The sequence below is a fragment of the Callospermophilus lateralis genome, chromosome 11 (assembly GCF_048772815.1).
Source record: "Callospermophilus lateralis isolate mCalLat2 chromosome 11, mCalLat2.hap1, whole genome shotgun sequence".
NCBI classification, from domain to species: Eukaryota; Metazoa; Chordata; class Mammalia; order Rodentia; family Sciuridae; genus Callospermophilus; species Callospermophilus lateralis.
In genome coordinates this window covers 20,394,390-20,414,873 of record NC_135315.1, presented here as the reverse complement: position 1 = coordinate 20,414,873, position 20,484 = coordinate 20,394,390, and the positions used below count along the sequence as shown (strand labels likewise).

The 20,484-nt window shown below is 42.7% G+C and overlaps 2 protein-coding genes across 5 annotated transcripts; one reads left to right on the top strand and one right to left on the bottom strand.

Annotated features, from left to right (window-relative positions):
- Positions 1-999: 999 nt before the first annotated feature.
- Positions 1,000-9,028, top strand: Klhl10 (kelch like family member 10). Its single transcript, XM_076871227.1, has 5 exons — positions 1,000-1,193; positions 4,651-5,140; positions 5,796-6,413; positions 8,111-8,260; positions 8,654-9,028. Exons 1-5 carry the CDS (start codon positions 1,000-1,002, stop codon positions 9,026-9,028), a joined length of 1,827 nt encoding a protein of 608 aa, XP_076727342.1.
- Positions 9,029-9,227: 199 nt separating this feature from the next.
- On the bottom strand, positions 9,228-20,142 carry Klhl11 (kelch like family member 11). Of its 4 annotated transcripts, none has more exons than XR_013092702.1 (3): positions 19,574-20,142; positions 12,989-14,749; positions 9,228-11,065 (listed from the first exon to the last, which is right to left on the bottom strand). XR_013092702.1 is itself a non-coding variant. In XM_076870881.1 (2 exons), exons 1-2 carry the CDS (start codon positions 20,116-20,118, stop codon positions 13,168-13,170), a joined length of 2,127 nt encoding a protein of 708 aa, XP_076726996.1. In that variant the 5' UTR covers positions 20,119-20,142; the 3' UTR covers positions 9,228-13,167. The 4 variants fall into 4 exon arrangements, 1 of the variants encoding a protein (XP_076726996.1); XR_013092703.1 differs by having other exon boundaries at positions 9,228-11,062; XR_013092704.1 differs by having other exon boundaries at positions 13,087-14,749.
- Between the last annotated feature and the right edge of the window lie 342 nt (positions 20,143-20,484).

Genomic DNA, 20,484 nt, shown 5'->3' with positions numbered 1-20,484 from the left:
CTATCGGGAGGAGGAGGGGGAGGGTCTCAAGATCCTGGGGTCACGTGCGTGGGCTGGGCTGTCATGGGGCCTTATGTGACTCTGCACTCTTTGGAGCAACACCCTGGCAAGAGTGGTCATTTCCTGGCCTAAAGTTTGCAAGAGGAACAAAACCGACGGGTGGGAGGGGATAGGAAGGTGCCACCAAGTGAATACTGTTAAACCATCCTCAGTTGGGTCCCTCCTCGTCAGGGAAGAAAGTGAGCGACTAACACAACTAGGGTGCAGGGAGACCTTGGGCAGTTGGGCAGCATGGAATTCAATCATTTTTTGCTAGGCATGGTGTGCATGCCTGTAATCTCAGAGACTCTGGAGGCTGAGGCAGGAGGATCACAAATTCGAGGACAGCCTCAACAATTTACCAAAGCCCTGAGCAATTTAAGGAGTCCCCATCTCAAAAAATACAACTAAATTAAAAGGACTGAGGATGTGACTCAGTGAAAGTGCCCTTGGGTTCAATCCCCAGTACAAAAACAAAAGAAAGAAAAAAGAAATGAATCAGCTTCACTGCTCCCTTCTGCCTCTGCTAACTTGGAGTTCTTTGAACTCAGTGTGCAGGGAGCCCAGTGGGAGCCATGGAAGGTGGATGGATGCTGCAGGGATCAGAATCTGAACAACCTGAAGAGAGCAACAGGAAAGTAGAATCAACCAAAACTCTAATATGGTGTTGGTGCTCACAGTTCTGCTCTGGGTTCAAGGTCATCTGTCTGTGAAGTGTGGGGGGCAGGGAGGAAGGAGGGAGGAAGGAAGGGGCAGGGACAGGAGGGAGTTCCAGAACCTGAGAGCACAATCCTGAGAGTGATCTCACTGCGGGCCCAGGATTCTGGAACTTGGGCTGCCTGATGGGCCCTATATGAAAGATGTAGTAGGGAAAAGGAGCGACAGCTGGCTAAAGGGGCCCCCCACAACCCTCCCCGACACCCCAGGAGAGCAGCCTCTCTCCGCTGGTCCCAGGGTGCCATGGAGATGGAGAGCACGGCGGCCTCCACTCGGTTCCACCAGCCTCACATGGAGAGGAAGATGAGCGCGATGACCTGTGAGATCTTCAATGAACTTCGGCTAGAGGGCAAGCTCTGCGACGTGGTCATCAAGGTCAATGGCTTTGAGTTCAATGCCCACAAGAACATCCTCTGTAGCTGCAGTTCCTATTTTAGGTATTAACAGGGTGCTGAACTAAGAAGGGGGAAATTGGGCTCCTCTTGAGGCCTTTTGTGGTTCTCCATTCACCATCTCTGAAATTTAGGGACGTCAGAGCTCTGGGCTCCTCTAGCTTGGTTCTTGTCTGCAGCAGAGATACAACTTAGGCTCAAAGCCTCTTTTCTCTGATTTTCATCTTGAGGTCAGCCAACTTCTGGTGGACCATGTGATTTCTTCCTTGATTCTCACCCAAATTAACCTTTAGTTAGACTCCCATACTGGATTTCCTACTTAGGTTCAGGTGGCAATGCTACTCCAGGTGAACCTTTTGTCCCTGTCCCAGTACAGACCATTTAAAATAGGGTGTTAAGCCAGGTGCAGTGGCACATGCTTGTAATTCCAATAACTCGGGAGGCTGAGGCAGGAGGATTGCAAATTCAAGGCCAGCCTCAGCAACTTAGGGAGTCACTATCTCAGAAAAATTTTTAAAGAGTTAGAGATGTAACTCAGTGGTAGAGTGCTTGCTTAGCATGGGCCAGGTCCTGGATCCAATCCCCAGTAGTACAAAACATAAATACATAAACAAAAAACAGAAAAATAAAACCCAGGGTTAAATAAACAAGGATGGAGCAGATGTTAGGCAGAGTCATGCATGCCTACAGTCCCAGTGACTCAGGAGGCTGAAGAGGGGGATCTCAAGTTTGAGGCCAGCCTGGGAAATTTATCAAGACCCTCTCTTTTTCTTCTTTTTTTTCCCTCTTGGTACTGAGGATCAAACCCAGGGTACTTTATTTCTGAGCTACATCCAGAGTCCTTTTTATTTTTTGAGACCTGGTCTTGCTAAATTGATGAGGCTGGCCTCAAACTTGCAATCCTCCTCCTGCCTCAGCCTTCTGAGTCACTGGAATTATAGGCATGGACCACCATGCCTGACTGCAAGACCCAGTCTCAAAAAAAAAAAAAAGTTTGGGATGCAACTCAATAGTAAATGCTCTTGTTTTCAATCCCTGGTACCATGGGGAAAAAATGGAGGGGATGGGAAGGAAAATGAAGAGAAAATACCTAGGAAATATTTATCAGAAGAAAAGGGGAGTTTTGACTAGAGTCATTGTAACCCAGGAAGTAGACGAACTATTTTATTCATGACCCCGAAAATTTCTTTCTTTTTTTTTTACTCAGAATAGACTCTATACATTTCACTATTTAACCACTGAGCCACATCCCCAGCCCTGAGACAGGGTCTCTTTTAGTTGCATAGGACTTCACTAGTTTGCTGAGGCTGGCTTTGAACTTGTAATCCTCCTACCTTGGCCTCTTGAGCCATTGGGGTTACACTCATGTGCCACTGTGCCTGGCCATGACCTGAAAATTTCTGAGTAATCTGCTTCAGTGAAGAAATGATAAATGTGTCCCACCTGTTGCTGAATATTCTCATTCACTTAAACCCTACAGCAGGGCCCCAGAAAGACCAGATACAAAATATTGAAGCTCTGTAAGCCCTGGAGTATCTGTTGCAACTATTTGGCCCAGCATTTACATTGTGCAAGCAGCCACAGACAGCTCTAAATGAAGGGGTGTGGCTGTACCCCAACAAAATTATTTATGGACACTAATGTTTTAATTTTCAGGTGTCACAAACATTCCTTCAGTTTTTTTCCTTCTGACCATTTAAAAATGCAAAAACAACAACCACAGCAAAAACCCTTAACTTGTGGGCAGGACAAAAACAAGAGGTGGATGGATTTGGCACAAAGCCTGTGTTTGCAGAATTTGATCTCTCCAGGTGCAGCTACTCTGGAGCAGCTACTCTGGAGGCTGAGGCAGGAGGATCACAAGGGACAGCCTGGGCAACTTAGTGAGACCCTGTCTCAACATAAAAAATAAAAAAAAGATTGGATTTGTCAGAGCACCCCTTGCTTAAACCCCAATACTATAGGGGGGAATAAAAGAATTCTATCTCTAAGCCAATACTCCACTAAACTGCTTAGAAAAAAAGGAACAAAATATATTAGAGCAAGAATTCTATCTTGTTCTAGGTAAAAAGAACCTAGTTTCATAGTAGGAGTCCAATGTATAATTGTAGGATAGTGGTCATTTTATTCAATATTTATTGAGTAACTATTTTGTGCTATTATGGATACTGGAAAGAAAAACATGAATAAAAAACATTCCTGTTTTCACGAACCTTATTATCTAGTTGGGGAAATAGGCATTGGAATGAGTAAAACACATGTCCAATTATAAGTGCTAGGGGAAAAAAGAAGGAAGATGGGGACTCTGGATTGCAATTTTAGATAGGATTGTCAGAGAAGGCCTTGCTGACGAGGTAATGTTGTAAAGGCTTCAAGGGGTTGAGGGAAAGAGAAAGGTGGAGATATGGGGACTCTTCCAGGCATAGGGAATAGCAGTAGGAAAGGAGAATTACCCCTGGTGCTCCAAGAACAGCAGGGAGGTGGACAGGGTTGGAACAGAGTGGGGGAAAGTGGGAGAAATGGGGCAGAGTGGTTCAGATCAGGATTAAGTGTGTAAGTACTTTGCATTTCACTCTAAGTAAGAAGGGAAGTCAGCTGAAGGTTTTGAATGGAAGAGCAACATAAACTCTTGTAAGGACACTGTGGCTGCTGGGCTGAGACTATAATGCTGGAGGGTCAGGGGCAGAAGCAATATCAATTAGGTTATTCTAGATGGTCTGGGTAAAAGATGGCGATGGCTTGGACCAACCAGGTAGCAATAAGAGGCGAAGAGTGATCAGATTCTGGGTATATGCTGTTGAATGATACTTATTTAAGAGGGTATTGCTCAAGTGTAATTTCCTTAAGCCAGATAGAATTTGGGTTGGGTATGGTGATGTACCCCTGTAATCCCAGTGGCTCAGGAGGCTGAAGCAGGAGGATCCCAAGTTCAAAGCCAGCCTGAGCAACTCAGTGGGACCCCATCTCAAAATAACAAATAAATAAAATAGATAGATAGATAGATAGATAAAAGGGCTGGGATGTAGCTCAGTGGTTAAGCATTCCTTCCCCTGGTACCAGCATGCCTGGTACCACAGGGAAAAAAAAAAAAAGAATTTGAATTTGGTGTGCAATGGGTTAAGACAGAAGAAGAGAGCCTGGTCTCCCTCCCATTCTAGATTTCAGATTCTCCATCCATAAACTGGGGGGAAAAAAGAAAAGACCAAGTTGTGAGGATAAGGAGAATGCGACCAAAGTCAGTTCCTGGAAAGTTTCTCTCCTTGGCTACTGCATAAAGCACTTGTCTTTGTCCCACCTTCTCAGGCCAATCCGCTTCCATCATATGGTGCACTATTTAGAAAATGTCCAAACCAAGAAGAAAAGGGGCTGGGAATGTAGCTCTGTTGGTAAAATGCTGACCTTGCATGCACAATTCCCTGGGTTCAATCCCCAGCACCACAGAAAAGGGGAGATGGGAGACATATATTCTATGACTGCTAGTTTCTTTTTTTTTTTTTTCCAGAGCTTTGTTTACAAGTGGCTGGAACAACACTGAGAAGAAGGTATACAACATTCCTGGCATTTCCCCTGATATGATGAAGCTAATTATTGAATATGCATACACCCGGACCGTGCCTATCACCCCGGACAACGTGGAGAAGCTGCTGGCTGCTGCAGACCAATTTAACATCATGGGTATTGTTAGGGGTTGCTGTGAGTTCCTCAAGTCGGAGCTGTGTCTGGATAATTGTATCGGCATCTGCAAGTTCACGGACTACTACTATTGCCCTGAGCTGAGGCAGAAGGCCTACATGTTCATACTGCACAACTTCGAGGAGATGGTGAAAGTCTCAGCAGAGTTTCTAGAGCTCTCGGTCACTGAACTTAAGGATATCATTGAGAAAGATGAGCTCAACGTCAAACAGGAAGATGCTGTATTTGAGGCCATTTTAAAGTGGATTTCCCATGACCCCCAAAATAGGAAGCAGCACATTTCAGTTTTACTTCCTAAGGTCAAGTTTAGTTATTCTTTGTGAATGCTAATTGCTCACTCCTGATTGATTTATCCCAGAGGAATTGTCCCTAAGAACCACATTCTTATGTGTGAGAGATCCAGGGCTCTATTTACATGCACTAAATAGAAGGCATCCCTACTATTGTCTGGAATTTTGCAATTTTCTTTGACATTGCTAGTTTCTTCTACCCCTTATGTTCTTTGGCCAAAATTCTCCTTGGTAGACAGGGAAGGAGAGTCCCTTCAAGGAATTCTAATGGGCCATCTTTCATCCTTTTCCATTTGATGAGTTCCACAAACCCAAGGTACAAGTTGGACTAGAAATCAAATCACGAGTAGTGCACACAGCTGTAGCCATTTGATGTTGATTAGTGTTATTTTACATATGGAGATAGAGATATTCAATTTCTAAACAATCGCCACAGCTTCTTCTGCTCTGATAGTCCTGTTCTGACTCCTTCAGTTACCTTCCATCTAACTCATTCTCAGCATCCAAATGTATACTACCTCCCAAAAGCAAATATTTAAACTGAGTTATTCATCTAAAAACAATCCAAAATAACTGCAGCAGTGCCTGTAAAAGAGATCTTAAGGATATGGGATTTCCAGGCACCCTCACCTCATCTGAATGACTCTCTCTGTTTCCTTCTTAGGTTCGCCTGGCCCTAATGCATGCCGAGTACTTCATGAACAATGTTAAGATGAATGACTATGTCAAAGATAGCGAGGAATGCAAGCCAGTCATCATTAATGCCCTGAAGGCCATGTATGATCTAAACATGAACGGACCCTCCAATTCTGACTTCACCAACCCACTCACCAGGCCCCGCCTGCCCTATGCCATCCTATTTGCAATTGGTGGCTGGAGTGGTGGGAGCCCCACCAATGCCATTGAGGCATATGATGCTCGGGCAGACAGATGGGTGAATGTCACTTGCGAGGAAGAGAGTCCTCGTGCCTATCATGGGGCAGCCTATTTGAAAGGCTACGTTTATATCATTGGGGGGTTCGATAGTGTAGACTACTTCAATAGTGTAAAGCGTTTTGATCCAGTTAAGAAAACTTGGCACCAAGTGGCCCCGATGCACTCCAGACGTTGCTATGTCAGCGTGACAGTCCTCAGCAATTTTATATACGCCATGGGAGGATTCGACGGCTACGTGCGTCTCAATACTGCTGAGCGTTATGAGCCAGAGACCAATCAATGGACACTCATCGCCCCCATGCATGAACAAAGGAGCGATGCCAGCGCCACGACACTCTATGGGAAGGTAAAGAACCAGGGTGGGAGGGGAGGCCTGAAACGGGAACAAGCCCAGAAGTGCTGCTGTTCTTCCCGTGGTGGGGAGGATGGAAAACAAAGTGGCAGGACTCACTGTGCAGTAGTTATTTTTTGGTTTCCGCAGGGACTGGGACCTCCTGTGGATACTAAAATCCATGAATGTTCAAGTCCCTTATCTAAAGTGCCATGGTACTTGCGTATCTTCTGTCCTTCCACATACTTTTTTTTTTTTTTTAACTTTTGGTATTTGGGATTGAACCCAGAGGTGCTTCCCCACGGAGCTACGTCCCCAGCCTCCCCTCTTTCTTTTAAATATTTTTTTTGGTTGTAGATGGACACAATATCTTTATTTTTTTAAAACAAAACTTATTTTTATATGGTACTGAGGATTGAACCCAGCGCCTCACACATGGGAAGCAAGTGCTCTACCACTGAGCAACAACCCAGCCCCGCCACTAGCCCTTTTTAATTTTTATTTTGCAACAGTGTCTCACTAATGTTGCTGAGGCCAGCCTTGAACTTGGCAATCTTCTTGCCTCAGCCTCCGGAGTCACTAGGATTGCAAGTGTGTGCGACCATGTCCAACTCCTTCTACATACATTTTTTTTTGGGGGGGAGGGGGAGGTACTGGTACTGGGGATTGAACTCAGGGGGACTTGACCACTGAGCCACATCCCCAGCCCTGTTTTGTGTCTTATTCAGAGACAGGATTTCACCGAGTTGCTTAGTGCCTTGCTGTTTCTGAGGCTGGCTTTGAACTCTCGATCCTCCAGTCTCAGCCTCCCAGACACTGGGATTACAGGCACGCACCACTGCTTTTATGGTACTGAGGATTGAACCTGAGGTGCCCAATCACTGAGCCACATCCCCAGCCCTTTTTATTTTGAGACAGGGTCTTATTAGGTTGCTTAGGGCAAGTTGCTGAAGCTGGCCTTGAATTTACAATCCTCTTGCCCCAGCCTCCTGAGCTGCTGGGATTACAGTGTGAGCCACCATGCCAGGCCCTTCCACATACTTTAACTTATAATACCTAATACCATGTAAATGTTATGCAAGTAGTTGTTATGCTGTATTGTTTAGGAATTAATTATAAGAAAACAGTCTGTGTATTTTCATTATAGACACAATTTTTTCCTCCCAGTATTTTCAATCCTTGGTTAGTTGCATCCATGGATGTGGAACCCAAGTATACAGAGAGCTGACTGAATTTTCTCCTCAAATGATTGGTCATTTGTAACTTTTATGTATCAAAAAGCAATGCATGGCCAGGTGTGGTGGCATCTGCTTAGAATTCCAGCATGGGACTCAGGAGGCTGAGACAGGAAAATCAGAATTTCATGCCCAGCAATTTACTGAGATCCTGTCTCAAAATAAGAAATAAGTAAAGGCTGGGATATAGCTGAGTTGTAAAGAGCTCCTGAGTTCAATCTTCAATTAAAAAACAAAACAAAAAACAACCAAAAACACACACAAAAAAACAACCCATGATGCAGCAGCTGCAACCTGTGATTCCGGCTGCTTGGGAGGCCAAGGTAGGAGGATTGCAAGTTTGAGGGCCAGCCTTGGCAACTTACGCATATGTAGAAAAATTGATCATACAGACTGGCATTACATATCCCCTGCCACACGCTGATTCTTTCTATTCCCAAGAGCAATTTTAACAGACTCTCAACTCTCTTCACGCAGGTCTACATATGTGGTGGGTTTAATGGAAATGAATGCCTGTTTACAGCAGAAGTGTACAACACTGAGAGTAATCAGTGGACAGTCATAGCACCCATGAGAAGCAGGAGGAGTGGAATAGGTGTAATTGCTTATGGGGAACACGTATATGCGGTAAGTTTGTCTTGTACAAGAAAAATAGATTTTGTTAGCAAACAGGTTTAGTGTACCTTTGGTAAGCATTTGAAAAGAGGGAGGCATGAGATCACTGGTTCTCCTCAAGAGAGGGCTTCGTTTTTTTTTGTTTTGGTACCAGGGATTGAACCCAGGGGCTCTTTACCACTATACCTCCAGCCGTTTTATATTTTTAGAGACAGGATCTCACTAAGTTGCTTAGGGTCTCGCTAAATTGCTGAGGCTGGCTTTGAACTTGTGATCCTCCTGCCTCAGGCTCCCAAGTCGCTGGGATTACAGGTGTATCCACCAGGCCCTGAAGTCCCAAGAGGGTTTCCTCAGTGAACAGAAGCAATGGTTACCAGCCAACCATGTTTCTTTTGCAATCCACAGGTAGGTGGTTTTGATGGAGCTAATCGACTTAGGAGTGCAGAAGCCTACAGCCCAGTGGCTAATACTTGGCGTACAATCCCCACTATGTTTAATCCACGTAGCAATTTTGGCATCGAAGTAGTGGATGACCTCTTGTTTGTGGTAGGTGGCTTTAATGGCTTTACCACCACCTTTAATGTTGAGTGCTATGATGAAAAGACCGACGAGTGGTATGACGCTCATGACATGAGTATATACCGCAGTGCTCTGAGCTGCTGTGTGGTACCAGGGCTGGCCAATGTTGGGGAATATGCAGCTAGACGGGACAACTTCACAGGATTAGCACTGCGAGATGAAGTAAAGTATTCCGCTTCGACAAGTACCCTACCTGTATGAGCCTCTTCATTTAGCTAATAAAAAGTCTAAGCAATAAGAATTAATTCTTTTTTTAAATAAATGCAGTCTTTAAACTTGTAAGAGTACTGGAAAATGTTCAACTTAAGGGAAGCAAGGGTTGGATAAATGAGGGAGTAGGGGAAGAGTGTAATTAACTTCACCAGTACACAACTAAAAAAATCACACAGTGCAAACTAGCTCTAAAGAAATATGTTTATTGAAAACTTACATTGAGACAATTAGTAGCTTTAACACAGAGCAAGATAGCTTCAGTAACATAAGACAAGTTATTTTAAAACGTAATATCTCAAATCTTCTAAATACTACATCTCCTCTGACTTGAAGGGAGACAGTCAAGATTATACCTTGCATAGGGGCCTGGATACTGCTAGCCCAAAAAGTTGTTAACAACTAAATATCAATTTTACAAATAATTCAATGAGCCCTAGCACATGGATTGTAATATTTTCAAAACACCTAGCAAGCACTGCTTTTCACGAGTGCATGAAGTAGGAGGATTAAGCTAACAAGTGCTTTAGCTTATGTGCTTTAGTGTAAGTGTAAGATATTTGTAGGAATGGTCACATAGTAAGAGGAAAGCCCTACAGGAGCCATGGATAAAGAGCAATAATTTGATTAATTAAATTCCTTAAAGCAAAATGACTATTATGTTACTGTATTGTAGTTACTGTATTGGTTTTGGTCCAGTGACCAGAACCTATGTTATAATGTGAGCATCAAACAACAATATGGACTCTTCTTAAGAAAGTCACAAACTGGAGTGACAAGCTGTGTCAAAATGGTTGACAATGGAAGAGAGACTGAGGAGTTTCTCAAATATTCGACAGTTAAAGCACCCTATTTTTCTAGTGTAGGCAGAGTGTTTGTTTCACGATACTGTTTATTTTCAAAGACATGAAATGTGGCTGATATATCCTTTTTATTTAAGCTCAGTTTGAGGAAAGTACCAAAAAATTCCTTTAGTTTTGCTTGATCAGACCGAGTAAATAAATGTATAATTCAGCTCACCTGTCTATAGTGTTGATATGACAATCATGAAGCATAAAATGAAATATTTTAAACATATCACATGCTACACCAGTCATGAGATAAGTGAGGAAAGAGAGTGCTCTAGAAACTGCCTAGCCAGCAGCCTGAAAGGGTTAAAACACAAAAGCACATAAATCTTCTATAGATTACTGTTTCTAGCTTCAAACTTAGGCTCTACGTTAAAATGGTCAAGTGTTGTTGCTTTAATATAAATGTTTTGGTCCCAGAAATACTATACAAAACCAGGTGATTAAAACAAAACTGATGTCAATTAATTCTAAGAGCTCTTAGCAAAAACGTTATTTTTGAATTGGCACAGCAAAAGCAAAGCTGACTATCAAGATACACAAGACTAATCATGCAAATAACTCCAAGTGAGATGTATTAAACACTAAGCTCATGACTGACATTCTCAATTTATACTACTGATTTTTTTTTAAAAACCATGTTATGGTTATAGTTCAAGGATACCCCATTCTAAGATGAAAGCAGCCTCACCAAAAGTTATGTATAGTTATTACTTTTTTTTGGTATTATCAATTCCTCTCTCTCTCCCTTTCACCAAAGAAAAACAAAAGCAATAGAACAAAGGTTTGCATGAGTACTCATTAAGCTGTTGTTTTTTTTTATTAAGCTGTGTTTTTAAAAACTGCTTAAATTACCAAACACCATTCTGAAGTTTCATCAAAAGGAAAACTTCTTTCCCAAACAGCCCCTTGAGGCCTGATCATAATATTAGAACCATTCCAAATAGTCTTATTTCCAGTTTAGAATTTCAGAATGTCAGCCTTGAACAGATTTAAGCAAATCTGGTTTGTTTCCTTATCAACAAGTGAGTTAGGATATTTTAGAAACACAAGTTACTATGTGAAGTCACAGTGTGAATTAAAATATAAAAATTAGAAATTCAGTAGTCAGGAAAACCTGCACACATCATCATGCAATGAAGGACTTACCCCTTCTTTCAGTCAAGGCCTAGGCTGCCTGCTGAGTTAAAAAAATAACAGTTTTGATCAAGTTATTAAAACCAGATTATACCTAAATCTTATTAGTTATCATTCTATCACATCATTGAAAAAAAAAATGACCCTATAAACAACTTGGAAGTGAGATCAAAAAACAAAAACAGGTTGGGTGTGGGCAGCCTACACCTATAATCCCAGCTTGGGAGGCTGAGGCAGGAGTAAGTTCTAAACCAGCCTCAGCAACTTAGCAAGACCCTGTCTCAAAATAAAAAATAAAAATAAAAAAAAAACAATATTTCACACTCTTTTGGAGAAAAACTGGCATCCTAGTGAGATACTAAATTATTTCAACATAACCATGAAAAGTAAATTTGCTAGCAGAGCCCATCAGAGATAAATCATTGAGCTTTGATGATTCTGTCTTACTTGCATAGACCTCTCCCAACCAAGAATTAGTGCTTCTCAGAACCCAAATGGCTTTCTAAAAAATAACTAGGAAGAAATGGAAATTGAGAGAAATGTAGTAGTGTGGTAAGATAATAATATATTCATAGGAAGAAACAGACTTGCAGTTTCCCATCCTTACTCCAGTTTAAAATAAATGGTTTAAAAACCGATTTCCAATCTATTGAAAATACTTATCCTAGGTGGGAATACAATTTAGAAAATTCAGGAAAGTTCTTTGAGAGCCAAAGTTTCTGGTTGTGCCTTTCTCTTGATGGTTTGACAGTTTGATCACTAACAACCTGTAGTGGTTAACTATAAGGCTGGAGGAAAAAAATCATTGCACTTGGACTTTGACTTCTAAAATGGTATTCTAGAATTTTTTAAAAAGGTAAAGACATTTCTGAAAATACAGGATCCACACTGCAAACCACCAAATAGGAGTCCTTTATGTTAACTGAGTGCTGAAAGAATCAGCCCGAATGCTAACTCATATAAAGCTCAGGAGAGTCAGAGAATCAGAATAATGCACAAAATTAAAGGAAAGTTGTAGTGATTAATGCACCCAAATTTGGTATTCTAGGCTCAGGCAAAGTTCCAATACAAGTCTAGGACAACTGGATAAAATATTATAACAATCAGGGCCAGAAATAATAAGGCTTCTCTTTAGCAACATTTCTCCAAATTGTTACTTTCTTTCCATTTTGAAAAGTTTCTTTTAGAAAGAAATGAAGATTCTACATAACATGCATTAGAGCAAAACTTAAAACTGAAGGCATTGAGTATCGATTGTCATAAGCATTAAACTCATTAACATATCCTCAAAAAATCCTGCAACTCCTGAAAAAAAAGTTTTATTAAATTCTTTTGATTTCTCAGTCTACACTTATAATACTTTTCTTCTTCATCTTCTTCTTAAAAAAAAAAAAAAAAAAAAACTTTTCTTCTTAAACAAATTCACATATGTAACTTCCTCTGGATTCAATTTTTTTTGCCAACTACCATATCTCAGGGTGAAGGCTTGAAGTCTATAAATAGCTGCTAAAGAAGTAAAAACAAAACAAAAACAAAAAACCATGAGCCAATCACCTAGAAATGAACAAAACAGCACTTCTAGATAAACACATACAAAAAATATCAATGCAAACATTCTGAAATCATCTTGCTAAAATATTGTGCTTTTTCCTTTAAATTTCAGTCTCACTATTGCACATGCCTCCTGCAGACCAGGGCTTCATGCATAAATTCTGATCTTGTTGAAACCAACCATTCTATAAAAAACGAAAAGGAATATCAAAGGAAATGTGCAAATAAAATTGGTACTTAAAGCATTTTCAAAACATAAATCCCTTAAGACAAAGGAGTTATATAACTTGTTGGCAGAAAAACAGCCAAATAATTAGACCTGCTTTTTCCACTTGTCTTTAATAAGATCTTATTTAGCTTGTACACACACACACAAACTAAAGACAGATAAAGATCACAAACTAACAAAAATTACCATGTATTGAATTCAGTTTCCCATTCTTCAGTTTTTAACTATACTTCCTTTACATGGAGTTATAATCATTCCAGGTAGAAAATAAGTTATCGACATACTTTTTCAAGTAACAGTCTGGGTATCTTCAGCTTCATGTTTAAACATGGAGAACAGTTTATAAGCTGCATGTGTTAGAGAATTTAGCATTCAATCTGGGAGCTTGGCACTCGCCGCATGTTCAGGGCATGCCGATGTATTTCTTGCATCTGTCTGATGCGGTCCTTCTGCCACATTAGATTTTGAGGCATAGGATATCTCTGTGTGCCATGCAAGTACCGATATGGGATCCTGACGTGACAAGCAGTGGCTCTACAACGAGGCTGTGGCATGGGAGGAAGGAGCATCCACCTTTTTCTCTCTGCACAGTATCGGTAGGCTTCTTTCCGATACTGTTTGTCAATATCATCACTGTTTTTCCAGCCTCCAATAATGAAGACATCGTCTTTGTAATAACAAATGGCTGCTCCTTCAATGCTTAGGACTTCTGGAGGCAAGCTTTCAAGGATCTCATCAGACACTTGGCTGGCAATTTTTCTTACCGCCTCTTCATTTTCTAAAGAATAACTCTTGGGACAGCATGATGCTGTCTGATAAAAGTTTGAATTGACCACAGACATCTGGAAAAAGCAGTAATTGTCAATAAGTGGCAAAGATTCCACATCCTGCCACTGTCGAGTCTCTGTATCATAGCATGTAATTACAGCCTTCAACCCATCCTCAGTGTCTCGGTCCACAGGAGTGCGGGCAGCAATGTACACAAATCGGTCTTCGATGGCGAGCGCTTTGACATCTCGAAGAATCTTTGGTGCTGATTCCAAGTTGTGCCATTTATCGAGCTCAGGATTATAAACAGTCACATCTTTAAAGCCAGGACTAAAGTTGCCATGTCCACCGATGCTATACAGCTTCCCCTTAACTTCTGTTAGCCCAAAAGAATGCTTCCTTGTCATCAGACTACAAACATGCTCCCAAGTATTCAAATTTGGGTTGTACCTTTCCACAGTTTTAGCAAACCCTGGTTCCATTGATCCAGCAACATATACATAGGATTCTGTTACTGCCACAGCATGTCCATCAAGGTGATTATGAATATGGGGCAGGTTCACCCATCTGTCCTCATCAACAAAATATCCCACACATTCACTTAAATAATCACCTCCTTCTGACACACCTCCAATAACCATGATCACATCCATATTTTGCCCATATCGAGGTAACAATGAGACATGAGAAGTGGGATGCTGGAATGTGCCAGATTGTATGTTCTCAGCTCTCAGAGCATGCCTCTCCACTGCATCTGCCACCAGCTTGACACAAACTTCATTATTGGCCACCAGCCTCTCTGGTTTGACATGTCGAGTAAGATAGGTAGGTTTCATCTGGGACAACCTGAGCAATTTAAAAAGTTCTTCAAAGTATCTCTCTCTCTCTTCAGCATTTCTCTGAACCCACTTCAAAACTGTTTCAAAGAGAACCTCTTCAGAATCAACCGTAATTTCCAAGTCTGAAAGCCAATCTCGAATGAGATGGAAAGGTAAGGTATAAAATTCTTCATCCTGAATGACTTTGTAGAAATTTCTCCGTATCATATCAGCAGCTTTTAGAGCAAGTTGACTCAGGGTATACATGTGCGCTAAACTATGAATGGCCACACAATTTGAGAGATGAAGTTTTTTCTTGAGAAATTCTCCACAAAATTCTTTTAAGCGAATTAATAAGAATCTAGAATTAAGAAAAAAGTAAAAGATTAATTTTCAAATGTGCATATCTTCTGTGGTTGCATTTTGAAAGCACATAAATGAAACAAATAAAATAATATTAATCTCACATAATATACATCTAAAAAGAAAAAATTCCCTAAATCAGAAAGCACAGGCTAGAAAAGAGTATACTTAGAAGTAAAATTCACCTTTACGTAAAAATACATTTTAAAGTATTTATATTAGTTTATATATAATTATATATCATACATCAAAAATATACTCAGGTATAAAATACGTTTTTAATTTTGTAAGATTTTTCTGGAACATATAATTAAACAAAGTACAATAAATAGTCTTGTACTTTATTTTCATTTTAATTTATCATCAGCAAAGGCAAATTCCAAACCAAACTTGTCTCTGCCATTCTTTCTTAATTCCTTGCTAGTCACTGGTCTCTTCCTTTTTTTTCTTTATCTTTTGTGGTACTGGAGATTGAGCCTAAGTGGATTCTACCACTGAGCAACATCCTCAGCCCCTTTTAAAATTTATTATGAGACAGGGTCTCCCTAAGTGGCTCACCTGGTCTTTAACTTTCTTTCTTCTCTGGGGGGTGGGGGTGGGAGGACAGGGGCGGGGATTACTGAGGATTGAACTAAAAGGCACTTGGCCACTAACCCACATCCCCAGCCCTATTTTGTATTTTATGTAGATACAGGGTTTCACTGAGTTGCTTAGCGCTTTGCTTTTGCTGAGGCTGGCTAAACTGAAGATCCTCCTGCCTCATCCTCTCAAGCCACTGGGACTGCAGGCGTGTGCCATTATACCTGGCTTTGAACTTTCAATTCTTCTGCCTCAGACTCCCAAGTAGCTAGGATTACAGGCATGCACCACTATGCCTAGCCATTGGCTTTCTCTTCTGCTTTTTTCAGTATTGGGGATCCACTGGGGAAGGGTGTGGGGGCTATATGCTCAGCTCTTTTTATTTATTTTCTTTGGCAGGTGGGTACCAGGAATTGAACTCAGGGGCACTTGACCACTGAACCACATCCTCAGCCCTATTTTGTACTTTTATATAGAGAGGTCTCACTGAGTTGCTTAGCACCTCACTTTTGCTGAGGCTGGCTGTGAACTCGCAATTGATCCTCCTGTCCCAGCCTCCCAAGCTGCTTTGTTGGGATTACAGGCATGTGCCACTGCACCCAGCCTCCCATGTAACTGAATTACAGGCATGTGCTACCATACCCAGTCATTTTACGTAAGGCAAGGTCTTGGTGAAAGGCTTTATCAAGTATGACTATACAGTCTAAAGTAAGAGCAAGGCAGGAACTGTGACTTCCTGGAGACTCTGGTCAGATATCAAAGGGAAGAGTAGTCTAGGCTTTATGTCAGAGGTCTTATTCTCCTCTTCACCAGAGGATTCTCCTTAGATTATCAGAGAGGATGAGGTGACTGGGGGGCTTTGTTCTGAACTAGATTCTCATTAAAGCAGGGACAAGAAAGCAAGTTCTACCATCTGAAATCAGGAAACAAATTAGAAACACAAGAACAAAAAACACATGTATAGGACAGTATAGATTAAAAAACAGAAGAAAGTAGTTTGGCATGTAACTGATAGGATGCTGCTTGCCCACTTAAAGTCAATTCACTTAAAACACAGAAGAGGGCTGGGGATATAGCTCATTTTTCCTGGTAGAGTGCTTCCCTCACACGCAAAAGGCCCTGGGTTCAATCCCCAGCACCACAAAAAAAAAAAAAAAAAAAAAAAAAGCCCACTACAGAAGACACACACACACAAAGTTTTAGCCAAAATCATAAATCTGGCAGCATTCAGCCCAAGGGTGGCCAATTTGAGACAACTGCTTTAAGAAGAGTAAATTCTAGAGCTGAGAAGAACCTCAAAAAATATCAAGATGACTTCACCAAACTAGGCCCATCTTAATTCAATAAATGTTTGTTATTAAGGTTATTGTGCTTAATAATTACCCTAAGTATGATGATAAAAAGATAAATGAGAAAGGCTGCCTTCTCCCTCTTATGAAAACATACATATTAGATATAAAACAAAGACAAGGGGGAGTGGGAAGGGCTCTAATGGCTCTCACACAGACTGGGTGCCAGGGTCACTTGATTCCTAGGCTGCCTTTAAGCTCCTCTATGTTTGTCAGGTGCTACAGGTAACTCTGAGGTATGTTCCCTTAGACAGATGTTTGGAAGCACTGCTCTCTGAAAACAACACTTCACACACTTGGCATCTGTCATGTGACAGGCATTATGCTGGGGGCATGTGCTATTATTTCTGATCCTTACAAGTTTCCCGCTAGGTAAGCAAGACCACCAGCAGAATATATTTGGATGGAAGCTCAGAGTTGATGGGAAGATAAAATGAGATGTTTGCAAAGCATTTAGAGTAGTGTCAGATACAAGGCAAATGCTCATCCTCCCTCCCTGATAGTTTTAAAAGTAAACTGCTTGGAGTCTTCTCTCCTTACCCTTACTTTCCCACCAAAAGGGGAAAGTCTGAAAAACACAAGGTCACAGGACAAAAACAAACAAAGCTTCATTGAGCGCAATGACCCTTCTCTTCACATTTTCATTTAAGGAACTCCCTCTCTCAGGGATATGCCCATCCTGCCCTGCCTTCTAATTAATCCAGCCTCATACTTTATCATTCCCCCAACTCCTATAACATCAATATTTCCTCTGCCCACCAGTTTTTAAAATTTTGAGACACAGTCTTGCTAAGCTGCTGAGGTTGGCCTCAAATGTGTGACGTTCCTGCCTCAGCCCCGGAGTAGCTAAGATTATAGTGTGCACCACCTTGCCTGGCCAGCCCTACCCTCTTTATAGCAAGTCTTTGCAGGCTCTTGTCAATGCCATCACAACCTCCAGTGATCACTTAGAGGCTACTCCTTCCTTGACATTCTTCCTTTCTACACCTCTATGGGACTAGTCTCTTCTGCTAGCTTCTTTATCATTTGAGAATTCCAGGGTTGTTTTGCTTGCCCCTTTCCCCCTTCCCTTTTTCTACCTACACTGTTCTAAGTAATTTCAGTCATTGCATGGCTTTAATTACCATTTATATGCTATTTCCCCTCAATCTTTATGTCTAGCTTCCAATACTTTCTTCTTAAATATAAAGATTTATGTTTAACGAGATGTTCCTGCTTGATAAGGCTTTTCTTGCATTGTTTTTCCTCATGATTTCTTGATTTTTCCCCCCATAACCTGACTTAGCAACTCAATGCTTTTCTTCTTCTTCTTTTGGTACAGGGGATTGAATCCAGGGGTGTTTAACCACTGACCAACATCAGCAGCCCTTTCATTTTTTATTTCAAGACAGGGTCTCACTAAGTTGCTGAGGGCATTGCTAAATTGCTGGGGCTGGCCTTGAAATCACAATCCTCTTGGTTAAGCCTCCAGGTTTCTGGGATTATAGGTGTGTACCATGATGCCTAAAACGCAAGGATGCTCTTCTAACCCAACCATCTACCTAAATATCTCTTTGAATAAATTCAAACTGACCCTCCTCCCAAACCTGCTCTTCTGCAACCTTCCACATCTTAACAATAACTTGACCTTCACAATACAGATGTTGGTGAGGGGAGGGGCACTAGAGGTGTAGCTCAGTGGAAGAGCATTTGTCTAGCATGCAGGAGGCCCTGGGTTTGATCTCCAACACTGAGGGGGAAGAGAATATAACAACAGATGTCAAGTCCTTCCCATCACCTTTCCTTTCCCTTCTCAATCCAAGCTTTCACCACCATTCCAACAACTTACACTAGTCTCTGCTAGTTTTTCAAATTACACCATTCTTCTTGTCATCTCATTCAAAGTAAAAGCTCCTATGCTTCCAGAGGCCCTAGAGGATCAGAATTACCATCCCAAGGCTTCAGCTCTCTCTATCCAGCCACACAGCCCATAATGGCAGCTCCATCTTAGGACTTTGCACTTGTGTCTCATACCTGAAACACTCTCTACCTTACCTCCTTTATTTCCTTGCAAAAGGTATTCTCTATCACCCAGTTTAAAAGTCAGTGTCTCTCCATCAGGGCTTTCTATGTATGTACCCTCCACCACGCTATTTTTTTCAGAGCAATAATCATCATTCAACAGATTATATTTTACCTACTGTCTCCAAATGTAAGTTCAAAGAGGAAAGGGGCTTTCATTTGTTTTGCTCAAGGCTGGATTCCAAGTACCTTAGAGTCTAGAGTCTGCCCTGACCCATAATAGGTGCTCACTAGGTATCTGTTAAAATAGAGGATGTAAAAAGATACTGCCTCCTCACAGTCTCTGGAACATATATTCCCGCTCCCTACAAAGCGTTTCCCATAGTAATAGACTCATCTTTTAAAATACTTAAATCACATCATTTCCTTACCCAGCTTCCCATTACACTCAGTAAAATCTAAACTTCTTATTCCAACGCATGTCACACACCCTTTCTTACCTTCACTCACTAGATCCCATCTCAAAGGATTTTCCTTTTTTAAAGTCCCTCCCTCCATAAGACAAACGGGATCATGCCTGAGGATGTTCATCCTCCATCTTTGCACCATTTTTTTTTTTGTTTTTTTGTCATCTAGAGGTCGGTTTAAATGTCACCTCTCAGAAAGGTCTTTCCTCAACAACGAGCCTTTCACTACTTTTAAATGTCATCACAGCATTCATCACATACTGACTGCTGTTCATCGCCTTTGTCCCTCCACCTGCAGTCTACGCTCCCTGGGGGCAGGGCGCCTTCGGCAGAATCCCGGCTGCATCCTCGGTGCCCAACGCACTGGCTGCCCCGCAGCAGTGCAGTGACTGTGGTCGGCGGCGCGGCCCCTCCGCCCTCACCTACCTGTCGGCCAACTCCAGCACCTCGTGCACACTGCCAGTGCTGACGCGAATGCGGCCGGTGTACATGTATTCGATAACGGCTTCCACCGTGTCGGGTTCGGGCCCCGGCTCTGAGCTCCACTTGCGCATCTCCACCCGGCCCGAGCGCGACTCGGAAAACTGGCCCGAGAGCAGGGGTGTGAAGTACTCGGTGGCGGCAGCCAGCACGGAGCGGTGCGCCCGGAACTCGCGGCCTCCGGCGCCGCCGAAGCACAGAGTGATGTCGCAGAAAAGGCCTTGGCGCCGCTGCTCGTTCTGCCGCCAGGATAGCTCCGAGCAGTGGGAGCTGCACTCGAAGTCCTCAGCCTCCGGGCCAGGATCGCCCCCGCTTGCTTCCATGGCAGAAATCCCGGGCCCGGGCCCGAAGTCCACCGTGCCGCTGCCTCGGACCTCGGCGGCCAGACCCGCTGAGCCTGCGGCGGCCGTCTCCATGCTCTCCATCTCCAGCACCTGAAGGGATGCAGCTGCGGCCGCCGCTGCCGCCGCCGCCGCCACTGCTGCCGCCATCTTGACGCCGCCGCGCCGGTATCCGCAGTCTCAGAACGGTGCGGCCATTCTAGTGCGACACAGAAGGATTCTGGGATTAAATAGTGCGCGCAGGGCGGAGCCACGCCTGCGCCCGCCGCCGCGCCGCGCATGCGCCGCAGCACCGCGCCCGTCAGCCTCAGGCTCCCACCGACCTCGGGAGTAAATGGCTTTTTCCCCTCTTTGAGACCCGCGCTTGCGCTGCACGTTTTGTAAAGTTAAAACCACCTTGCCAGGCGTGGTAGCGCACCCCTGTAACCCCAGCGACTCGGGAGGCTAAGGGAGGAGGATCTCAGGGCGCCCTGTCTCGGAAGACTTGAGAGTAGCCCAGTGGTAAAGCACCCCCAG